The following is a 12,509-nucleotide window of genomic DNA, read 5'->3' as shown; positions in this document are numbered from 1 at the left end:
GGCTTCAGTTGCCTGTTGTGTGTGTTTTGTCTATTATTGATAAAGGCCTTGTTGGCCGAAAGCTTGTTTATGACAGTCTTTTTGTTGTGCCTATCTGCAAGTCAGCATCTCCGGTATACGGTGAGTAGCGATTTTCCGTTTCATAATATTGTTGCATTCCACACTGGATTTTCCATTGTATTTTGGCGTTCAGAGGTTGCTCAAATTCACAAGATCTATTTTGGTGTGTGTGTGTGTGTGTGTGTGTGTGTGTGTGTGTGTGTGTGTGTGTGTGTGTGTGTCTAACAGAAAAACCCCACTGGAAAAATTTTACACAATTTCTGAAGAATGCATGAGAACAAGATTTCAGTTCAAAGGCGGAGAGTGGTAAATTGTGGGCACCACAGTTCACCTGTCTGACAAGTGCATGCAATTTGGGTGACTGTATACAAAATGTGTTGTTGTTGTTGTTGGTGGTGGTGGTGTTGTGGTCTTCAGTCAAGAGACTGGTTTGATGAAGCTCTCCATGCTACTCTACCCTATGCAAGCTTCTTCATCTCTGAGTAAATACTGCAACCTAAATCCTTCTGAATCTGTTTAGGGTATTCATGCCTTGGTCTCCTTCTATGGTTTTTACCCTCCGCACTTCCCCCAACACTAAATTTCCAATACTAAATTGATGATATCTTGATGCTTCAGAATGTGTTCTACCAACCAATTACTTCTTCTAGTCAAGTTGTGCCACAAATCCCATTCAGTACCTCCTCATTAGTTATGTGATCTACCCATCTAATCTGCAGCATTCTTCTGTAGCACCACATTTCCAAAGCTTCTATTCTCTTCTTCTCTAAACTACCATGTTTCACTTCCATACATGGCTACACTCTGTACAAATACTTTCAGAAAAGACTTCCTGATACTTAAATCTATACTCGATGTTAACAAATTTCTTGTCTTCAGAAAAGCTTTCCTTGTCATTGCCAGTCTACATTTCATACCCTCTCTACTTTGACCATCATCAGTTATTTTGTCTCCCCAAATAGCAAAACTCCTTTACTACGTTAAGAGTCTCATTTCCTAATCTAATTCCCTCAGCATCACCTGACTGAATTCAACTAAATTCCATTATCCTCATTTTGCTTTTGTTTGTGTTCATCTTATATCCTCCTATCAAGACACTGTCCATTCCGTTCAACTGCTCTTCCAGATCCTTTGCTGTCTCCGACAGAATTACAACGTCATTGGCAAACCTCAAAGTTTCCATGGATTTTAATTCATACTTCACATTTTTCTTTTGTTTACTTTACTGCTAGCTCAATATAAAGATTGAATAACATCGGGGAGAGGCTACAACCCTGTCTCACTCCCTTCCCAACCACTGCTTTCCTTTCATGCTCCTCTACTCTTGTAACTGCCATATGGTTTCTGTACAAATTGTAAATAGCCTTTCGCTCCCTGTATTTGACCCCTGCCGACTTCAGAATTTGTCAAAAGCTTTCTCTAAGTCTACAAATGCTAGAAATGTAGGTTTGACTTTCCATAATCTATCTTCTAAGATAAGTCGTAAGGTCAGTATTGCCTCACGTCTTCCAACATTTCTACAGAATCCAAACTGATGTTCCCCTAGGTTGGCTTCTACCAGTTTTTCCATTCATCTGTAAAGAATTCGTGTTAGTATTTTGCATCCATGACTTACTAAACTGATAGTTCTGTAACTTTCACACCTGTCAACACTTGAATTCTTTGGGATTGGAATTAATATATTCTTTTTGAAGTCTGAGGGTATTTTGCCTGTCTCATACATCTTGCTCACCAGATGGTAGAGTTTTGTCAGGCATGACTATCCCAAGGCTATCAGTAGTTCTAATGAAATTTTGTCTACTCCCGGGGCCTTGTTTCGACTTAGGTCTTTCAGTGTTCAAATTTTTCACTCAGTGTCACATCTCCCCATCTCATCTTCATCCATGTCCTCTTCCATTTCAATATTATTGCCCTCAAGTACACTGCCCTTGTATAGACCCTCAAATTCTCCTTCCACCATTGTGCCTTCCCTTCTTTGCTTAGAACTGGTTTTTCATCTGAGCTCTTGATATTCATACAGGTGGTTCTCTTTTCTCCAAAGGTCTCTAAAATTTTCCTGTAGTCTATATGTCTACCTAACCCCAGTGATATATGCCTCTACATGCTTCCTGTCAATATCATTTTTGAGAAGTTTGTATTCCTTTTTGCCTGCTTCATTCACTGCATTTTTATGTTTTCTCCTTTCATCAGTTCAATTCAATATCTCTTCTGTTACCCAATGATTTCTACTAGCCCTTACCTTTTTACCTACTTGATCCTCTGCTGCCTTCACTATTTCATATCTCAAAGCAAATGTGAAGAACAACAAACATCTGGCATTTGGAGTTCCTACAAAACTAGTGCATCTCAGTTTCTAAACCAATTCCACATGACCCCGTCAGTTGTCTAATATCAAAAGCATCTATAGGATATAAAGTTGATGAAGAAACAGAAGAAGAAAGTTCTCTCTCATCTTCCAGCAACATATCATAACATGACTACCAATCTGGAGAAGGTATTCATTTAATGAATAATGGTGATCTTTGGCCTTGGCATTAACGAAAGGTTAAGTTGAACTGCTCGGTTCATGTTGCAAATAATTTAATTTGCTTGCATCAGGTACAATAACTCCACATTTTCGCCACAAACACAAAGAACTTGTGAAATTCTATTCAATGAGTGGCACTATTTACTACTGCAAGAGTGTTCAACATTTTCTCATGTCAACCTCAAGTTGGGACACACTACTGAAGCATGGCGATTGTTCAACTCATCTAAAATAAGTTTCAAAGCAGTATTATTAGACAATGGAAACAAAAATATGCATCAGTACCAGTTGGATATTCTACCCATTCTGAAAGAACATACAAAAATATGCCACTACTTCTTGAAAAAATATGGTGTCACAAACATAAATAAAAAATATGACCACAGTATTATTTATAAAACAAACTACATAATTTATTTTAATGCTTAGCCATGCACGTTTGAGACTACCTGACTCTCATAATAACAGAAGTAAAAATTATAAGTTGTGAACTTGCCTTCAGTTGTTGATGAAGCTGGCATGGAAACAACAACAAATTTATCTTCATCTCCTGATTCTGAAGTAACTGATATGGTGTGTGAAACAATACTCATATTATCGGATTCAGAATCACTCTCATATTCAGGATTTTTCTGATTCTCATTACTGTTCATGACATTAGAAGATACAGTTTCACACTTTGGCAATGAAGCAGACTCAAATATTTCATCACATTTTGATCGAACTGTAAGGTCAACTGCATGATCATTCCTGGATTTATTATCAAAGTTTTCAAGAAAATTGTCTGTTGCAGGGCCTATAGCAAAAAATATTATGAGTTATTAACAAAAGCAATATACAGTATTACAGATCATCAGAACAGTCAGCTTACCGCTATCACATCCACTGTAAATATTCTGAGGTTCATCATTTGGGTCAACAATAATAGCACAGCTTATCCAGTGCCCAAATCGAACACCCATATGGTAGAAGTGCCAGTAAGATTCGAAAGTTCCAGCAAATTCTGCAAGCAAAATTGGTTACGTTCAATTTTAATACAGTGTCCTGAATTTGATTCAAGTTACAGTGATAACTAGTGAGTAGTGGAGAGCCTTATCCATTTTTATTGCTACTTTCCTTGAGTATAATACATTTAGCAATTTCTTTCCTCTTAGTTGCATTCACAACTTTACAAAAGCTAAAATAAGGCAACAGTATAGGTCAGCTATTATCACAGTACAAGAGATCAAGTTCACATCAACCAGATTTTGTAAAATCAGCACAGTGAAATACAAGCCACGATCACTTTAATTTGATCACTTTAATTTCTTTATTTTTATTTTGTATTTCATATGAAACTGAAATGCACAGATGTGGAATGACTGGTTATTAAAAGATGAAATTACACTGATGAGTTCAGAAAGACATACAACAAAAACTTCTGAATAGTTATGTATTACTAATATATTTAAAAAGGAATACTGTGTTTCCTCTATTGTAGGCCACAACTTAAATTATTACACTATTGCAATTTCCTGTCATTGTCAGAAGAAGAGTGGTCTCTATATCAATGTAACAAAGATTCCAAACACAAGATTTATTGCCCAGATCGCAGTTGGTACATATCCTGATTACTAGTTTCAGCGAAGTTAGATTGCCATCTTCAGATGGTTGGATACATGAATAACAAAGCCACTACGTGTGGCACATTGCCATCTGTCCAATGAAAACATGTTGGTAAACTCACAGAAAAGACACTCCCATGCAACAATAAGTACATTAAATAAAAGCCAAAACTGTACCAGCTAGGCACAGAGGTGTCAGAAACAGGTTTGAGGTCATCCACTGACTGCAGTGAATGTGCTCTGTCTGATGCATTTGAAACTTCTGTATCCTGCTATCAGTGTGTGTGAGTCTGAGGGTGGCAAGTGCAGTGTCACCGCATGTGTGTGTACCAAAATCAACCACCAACTGTATAAGAGAGGGCCGGCCACTAAAGGCCACAGGTAGGAGCGTGCATACCGCACAGTCTCCACCACACCGTCTACTGGCGGACCGTGTGTATACAAGAGTGAAGCAGCAATGACTGACTCTCCTTATGTTCTTCTAGTTTGTTCACCTCACATCAGTTGTTCTGTGTGGAGTCACAAGAGACTTCTTTCTGTTATTGTTCAGAGGGTTATGAATAAAGCCACATTTGTGTTACTTGGATCGGTTTCATGTATTGCTTGGTTACTACATGACTGGCGACGAGTTTGAAAAGGTTTCTTTGTGTGCAATCTTACAGTGAGGTTTCATGAGGTTGATTCATTATGGTTGCTGTGATACCAGCCCTGACTGAACAGCTTACTTCAGTTGTGAACACTTTGTTGGTTTCGATTAACAGACTGGGTACCGTTGCACCAGTCCGTTTCACTTTTCCTCTATATGATGATTCAGCCAAGGACCTGGAAGCTTACAAAAAAGACCTACACAGCATTTTCTGGCTTTCAGTGTGACAGATTCGAATTTGTGCAAAGCTTTCTTCCTCCCGTGGATTCCACCTGAGATGTATCAATTACTGTGTCAGCTTGCCCCTTTACAAGAACTGGCACCTCTTACTTTTGATCAAATGTGCAGTTTATTGTCCAACTACCATCACAAACAAACACTTCACAACGGAATGAACTGAACTGTACCGATGCCATAAGAAACCTAACCAGTCATCAGTCATACAGGGTTTTGGCAGACAAACTTCATGGCCTTAGCCGTATGTGTCAATTCGTTGCTGATGCCCGTTATACAGACTCTACGGTGTGTAACGCAACTATCTGTTTAGCTCCGGACAAGGAAGCTTGCCAGAACTCTTTACTCTATGAAGTTGGCAGGGCAGAAGTTTTGCAAACAACATAATATTTTGAAGAGATGCTTGCACGAGGAAGCAGCAGCAAACATCCAGGCCCGTTCCGAGTTGACCAAGGTCGGCCCAAACATCTGTAACAGCCACAGTGCCAGCATCAGCGTTCCCTGTTTCTGTCTTGTCCTTTCTGTTTTGTCCAGCACAAACGTTCAGCATGCCTTAAGTGCTGGGCTACTTGTAATGCTTAGCAGAAGAAAGGCCACATCGCCTGTGTGTGTCGTTCATTGAAGATTGCTCAGCATATGGACATGGACGTAAACCACATGATTCCAATGCTTGTGACTTCTTCCAAGTTATTTACCGAGTTAAGTGCTTTTTGCCACGTCTCTGGCTACAGGTTGACGCAGGTGCTGCGATGATGTTATTGAATTCTCAAACCTGTGTGAGTTTACACTCGCCGCCATTAACGCTGATCATGCAAAAGCTGGTCAGTTATAACAACAAGAACGCTGTGCTACTGGGACAAATACATCAACCGCCTCTTGTAGGTCAGTGGTAGGTCAGTGGTTTCTTCCGTTACATTTTTGTTGGGTGCTGATTCTAGTGCTGAGAACTTTTTCAGGATGGACAAATTTTGGGCATTTGGATTTTCTATCATCGACACAGTTCAGCTTGTGTCCGATCAGGTACCACATTATCAACTGGACACATTGTGTGAGGAGTTTTTGGACTTGTTTTCGGAAGGTATAGGGTGTGCTACGAATTTTTCTTCTCATATTTTTTTGAAATCCACGGCTCAACCTTACTTTTGTCGTGGACATCCTATTCCTGTAACCCTGAAAGATCAAGTGAAAGCAGAATTAGACAGGCTTCTGTCTCTAAGAGGTGATGCAACCTGTTATGGCTACGGAATGGTCATCTCTGCTGGTTGTAGTTCGGAAGCTGTTGGGGAAAATTCACTTTTGTGGTGACTTCAGCAATACTATCAACATGCAGTCAACTGTGGATGCGTACCCTCTCCCATGCCAGGAGGAACTTTTGGCAAAAATACTGGGTGGCCAATAATTTTCTAAAATTAATTTGTCTGAAGCATACCTGCAGGTTCCTGTGGACGAAGGGTCTCTGAGAGTTCTGGTTTTGAATACTCCTTTTGGTCTCTTCAATATTTGCGCCTTCATTTTAGTGTGACTAGTGCTACTGCTATTTTCCTATGATTTTTAGAGTAATGGACTATGCCTGCCTCAGGCTGCATCAATTATCTTGATGATACCGATGTCACGGGCTGCAGTGCTGCCCATCACTTGAGAAATTTGCGCACTTTGTTTTCTGTCTTACAGTCTGCAGACTTACAGTGTAGCCTCACTAAATCTATTTTTTCAACCTTATATTGTTTATCTGGGGTTCAAGGTCTCACAGCATGGGGTTCACCCTCTGCCAGACCACATCTCCACTGTTATGTCTATGCGTCGCACCTCGTCTACAAAGGAGCTTCAGGCCTTCCTAGGGAAGATAGCCAACTACCATAAATTACTGCTGGGGGCAACTGCAACGCCTTGTTATGCAAGACTGTACCATTCTGCTGGAGCCTGGATTGCAAACGTGGTTTTCAGATGTTGAAATCTTTGCAACTGTTGAAATAGAGACTACTCTTGGCCCACTGTTTAACTACGTTCTCTCCAGAACAGAACATAGTTTTGCCAACCCACCATTAAATCTCTCACTCTACAGCATCACTGTCAAGTGGAAAAAGAGATTTCTTGTTTTTTTGTATGATCCAAGTTTAACCTTATTACTGACCATAAACCCATGGTTTCCTTGTTTAACCCTCACACTTCCTTGTGTTGTCAGGCAGCACACTGTCTACAACAAAAGGCGCTGTTCTTGTCTCATTACAATTACGAAATCCACTTTCAACCTATGTCTAAACATGCCAACGCAGACACCTCATCCCACCTTCTTGTCTGTTCTGTTCCTGACTTTGATCATGAAGAATCGCTCTGGCGCACAACAGCTGCCATTGCTGCTGACCCAGTTCTTCGCCAGGTGATTCATTTTGTTTAACAGGGCTGCCTGATAAATTGCCAGGTCAGGCTTCGCACCCACTGCACAACTATTTTTCCTTACAGTATTGCCTATATTTTAGATGGTGTTTTGCTGTTGTCCATGGAAGATCTCCCTCCAAGAGTGGTCATTCCCGACACATTACAATGCGAGGTTCTACACCTTCTCCACCACAGCCATTGGGGAGTTTTGTATACTAAACTGTTAGCTAGGAGACATGTTTTTTGGCCATGGATTTATAGGGAAATTGTCTGTCTTGTCATGGCTTATGGGCAATGTGCTTCAGAACAGGGAGCTCCCTGGATATTTCTGTCTCCCTAGCCTCCTCCACACCAGCCATGGGGTTGAAATCACACAGACTTAGCAGGTCCCTTCCTGAATTCCTGTTGGCTCTTGGTTGTGGATGCATTTTCTCAGTTTCCTTACATTCTCAGGTGAACTTCAACATCGGCTGAGGTCACAATTCATACACTTTTGAGGGTTTCTCCTACTGAAGGGCTGCTTTGTATCTTAGTTTCTGACAATGAGCCCCAGTTTATCTCTCGTACCTTTCAACTGTTTTGTTCACATCATAGCATTCATCATGTTATGGCTGAAACATCCGACCCTCAATCAAACGGCAAGATGTAGCAACTAATGTGTACGTTAAAGCTCCAAATGAAAAATTTTGTTGTGGATTCTTTGCAGGACAATGCCCTTCTCCGTTTTATGAGCACCTATCGCTTCACACCTATGGGGAAGCGGATTCCAACTGAGTTGCTTCATGGCCGACAGCCACATACACTCCTTCACTTTCTGTGACCAGCACCACACCTGCAGAAGTCAGGTTCATCCCACCAATTCGAGCTGGAATCACTGGTGTGGCCACAAGGGTTTGGTCATCAGCTCTAGTGGATACTGGCCACTGTTGTCCACTACCAAGGGCACCATCTCTGTGATGTCCATAAGGCCAACAGGCTGACTGTGTGCCATTTTGATCAGTTGTGTCCCCACTTGCTGCCAGAAGCTACCGTTTCATCGGTGCAGCTCCTGTCGCCACAGCCTGCCCCACCCCGCCACCCACTGCCTTGAGCCTGTCATCACCTGCTGTGGACCACCACCATCCCATTGGCTGCCTCCTACATGTATGCTGCCTGGGGTTCCAGCTTTCCGGCACCAGGCACCGGTCTGTCTCCGGCCTCCAGTCCACTGCTGCACCCTGCTGTTCCAATCGGGCCACCTCCACTGGATCCCTCGTCACCATCACCTGAGACATTATCATTGGTGGGTCCACCCCAGTCTTCTCCGCACTGAGACCTGCCTGCCAATGACAACGCAGAGGGGCAAAGGCACCCTCTTACCCAGCACTGTCATCGTGTGCCACATGGGCCCACCGCTCTTGGGTCAGCCTGTGCCCCCGTGCATTCCAGTCCTATGTTCTAGTGCCCGCCTGGTACATTGTGCTGCCTCCACCATCAGCATCAGCTGCTGCCACTCCGGATCCAGTGGATGTGGCTCTTGTTGGGGTGCCAGCATCTCCTCCATAACCTGGGCACACCGAGGTATGCTGTATCCTGTTACAAGTGCATGAGAGTGTGAGTGCACCGAGTATAGTGTCGCCGCGTGTGTGTATTCATCCCAATCACCAACTGCATCAGAGCAGGCCAGCCACTAGAACCCACCGGCAGGAAGCGTGCATACAGCATGCTGTTCTGTCATGCCATCTACCTTTGACCTGCCACCTATATACACGTGGAGCAGCGCTAATTGATTCTCGTTGTGTTGTTCTAGTTTTTACCGCTCTCACATCAGTTGTTCTGTGTAGAGTCACAAGATACTTCTTTCCATTATTGTTCAGATGGTTATGAATAAAGTCATATTTGTATTACTTGGATCACAGTTATGACTTTTATTTTAGTGTAGTTAGTGTTGCACTGTAGTGTCTTTTCTGTGAGTTTACCTCCAATTTTGTCAATGGCCATATGGCAATGTGCCACACATAGGGAATTTAAATTCACATACCCAATTATCTGAAGATGGCAATGTCAGTTTGCTGAAACTAGTAATCAGGACATGGACCAACTGTGATCTGGGCAATAAAACTTTTATTTTGGAAGCTTTTTAAAATTAAATTATACCTTAGAAATAAATACCAAAACTAGTGGCACTGTGCTAACATAACATTCCTGTATAAAATTGGCAATCTACATCTCATTATTCATGTCAACAAATTCATCAACTGAGAAAAACGATCTTGCAAGAAGATATTCCTTTAGTTGGCTCTTAAATTGCTGAGTTTTACCAGCAAGGTTTTGGCCACTAGGAAAACACTGAAACCTTTTGCGGTTTAGCAATGTACTTCTATTCACACAACTCCTTCTACAGTTATGTAGGATCTGTTTTGGCTTTATACAGTGAATTTATGTATTGCAAATAAGTAGCTATTATCGGTGAGGCACATAATGGACTAGAGACAGTGAAATCATTATGAGTATCAGTGGTGGTGAAGAAGAAGAAGAAGAAGAAGATGATGATGATGATGATGATGATGATGATAATAGGTTGGTTTGGGTGTGCGAGAGCAAGATCTTTAGCTCTAGTACTGAAATCTTTATCAGCTGAGTGCAGATAAAACTTACAGAAGAGTAAAATTTCAACAAGAATTATAATAAAATGGAAATGCCATGTGGCTAGGGCCTCCCAGCAGGTAGACCGTTCGCCTGGCGCAAGTCTTTGAAGTTGACGCCACTTCGGCGACTTACGTGTCGATGGGGATGAAATGATGATGATAAGGACAACACAACACCCAGTCCCTGAGCGGAAAAAATCTCCAACCCAGCCGAGAATCGAACCCGTACCGTTAGGTATGACATTCAGTCGTGCTGACCACTCAGCTACCAGGGGCGGATAACAAGAATTATACTGTCATAAACACACACACACACACACACACACACACACACACACACACAAATCAGATTTAGCCACATTGCTCCATCCACTTTGGCCTGATACAGCAACAATGTTTCAATGTTCCAAAAACAGAAAACAGTCTCTGCTGTAGATCTTTTATTAATAATGACGCATTCACATGATTAGTGGATCTTCAGATTCTCTGTAATTAGTAATAACAATCTTTTCAAATAACAGTTCATTAATGAACCTCTCTAACACTGATCAGGGATAGCTAAGCTAAAGGTGAGAAGTGAAGTGATTCATTTGCCTTGAACAGTGGACACTGCATTAGTCATATTTAAATATTTTATAAGTAATTCCGTGCAGTATGTGATTTCTCATCCCTGCTCTTTTTTACTGAATTTTACATGTTTCGATATTCTTGTAACCTTTGGTGTCTGGTCATGATGTCCATTTTTTCAGTTTTTTTAAGTTCCTTTTTCGCAGTGGTATAGTACAGGTAAAAATACTACCTACATGCTAGCTACTTATTATAAACTACACTTCATTTCAAGGAGTACTTTTAAACTTGAGTTTTGTTTTCTTTTTTTATTATTTTTGAGGATTATTTTTAAACTTGAGTTTTGTTTCCTTTTTTTATTATTTGCTACCCTAAGAACTGACCTCATTAAAATGCAAAGTTATGTTTACAGCAGAATTTATTTCCCTTAATAATTCTTCCCTGGCTCTCAAGCAGCTTTTTCAACTTTGTTACCCAAGCAGTCATGCAAAGCACGTTTTCCAATACAAAACATAAGTTTAAAATTATTTCAAGCGCCGCTTGTCAATTAATCTTTAAAATGCATAAATGCCTGGGTATTTACAAATTTTGGGCATTTTCCCAGGCATTTGCCCCAATTTACAAATTCTCAGGCATTTTACATCACTAGTGTCGACCTCTGTCAACGCAGCAGCCCATCTTTCCCTGCCACTCTCCTGCCCTAGGGCCCTCCCTGCCCCACAGCCTTCCGAGGTTGCGCATGTTCGCATTCTAGTCCCTGCATACACACTGCCACACAGTGCTCATCTCTCCTCCTCCCGTACAGTGCTAGCCCTTCCCCTTCCGCAGCTCCTCAGATTGCTTTTTCCATTCCACGTGACAGTTGCATTCTGGTCCGAGCTGCCAGAGAGGGTGGACAAGTGTGCGTGTGGTGTGCTTTCTTTTGTAAATGAATGTGTGTACTTGTAACTTTTTCTGACAAAGACAGTGGCCAAAAGGTTAGGAGTAAGTGTCTTTTAGTTATGCCTGTCTGCTACTTAAGTGTCATCTTTATGATAAGTAGCAATCTATCTTGTCCTTAAATTTTTTACAATTTGTCTGAAAACTAAAACAAAGAAGAATTCCTGGAATTCTAAAAAATTCCTGGGTTTCTCCCAGACGATTCAATTCCCATGGTTCTCCTGATTACTTTTTATCAATTAAACATTTTTTGTAGAACTAGACCCCACATTTGTCCATTTGATAACCCATATGTCAATTTCTCACTCTTTGTTCGGCTATGAAAATTCAGACACAAAACCATTGTTTGATTTATAGGGAGTCTTGTTTCTGCTCTAGTCAAACATCTGACCAATAGCCATTCAACACTTAGCTCGCTCTCCATTAGAGTCACGCTATTTGTGGAGCTTGTAGCCACGTCTCACATGGGTATCTGATAGTTAAAAATGAGTTTTCTAGAGAGCTGTGGACATTGGCCTTTCCTAAACTGAAAGATTAAGTTCCTCAGATCCTCCATATGCATCCTAAATCAACTGACGTTCCACTGCACTGTGAGAGCTATCTTAGCAGTGAGGTTTTCTGTGTTTTTCCCTCTGTCCTGCTTCCTTGTTCAACAATTTTCAGCACAAGTTGAGGGTGGGGAGTTTACTTGAGGGACTTGCTGCTTCTCTCAAGGGGACATAAGACATCCACAACATCATAAGTATGGCCACTGATCCATCAGGTAAAATCATGGCCGTATGCTGGCCTCTTGATTTATTCTCTAGTTTGGATTTTGGTGACAGTGTCATGGCCATTTTGACAGAAACATATTCCTAATATTTTGATCTCAAGCATGTACTCGTATTCTCCTCCTCCTCCTCCACTAACAAGGAAACAGCACCAATTTT

The 12,509-nt window shown here is 41.3% G+C and overlaps 1 protein-coding gene across 2 annotated transcripts in view; it reads right to left on the bottom strand.

The window, feature by feature from the left end:
* LOC126480776 (uncharacterized) overlaps positions 1–12,509 on the bottom strand; it is a 147,167-nt gene that overhangs the window by 51,745 nt on the left and 82,913 nt on the right. For both annotated transcript variants that reach the window (XM_050104076.1, XM_050104077.1), the window contains exons 9-10: positions 3,459–3,590; positions 3,084–3,383 (exon numbers count right to left, since the gene is read on the bottom strand). In XM_050104076.1, the coding sequence (XP_049960033.1) occupies positions 3,084–3,383; positions 3,459–3,590 (432 nt within the window). The remainder of the gene's footprint in view (positions 1–3,083; positions 3,384–3,458; positions 3,591–12,509) is intronic.

The sequence above is a fragment of the Schistocerca serialis genome, chromosome 5 (genome assembly GCF_023864345.2).
Source record: "Schistocerca serialis cubense isolate TAMUIC-IGC-003099 chromosome 5, iqSchSeri2.2, whole genome shotgun sequence".
Classification (NCBI taxonomy): Eukaryota; Metazoa; Arthropoda; class Insecta; order Orthoptera; family Acrididae; genus Schistocerca; species Schistocerca serialis.
This window is presented reverse-complemented; position numbering and strand designations above follow the sequence as displayed.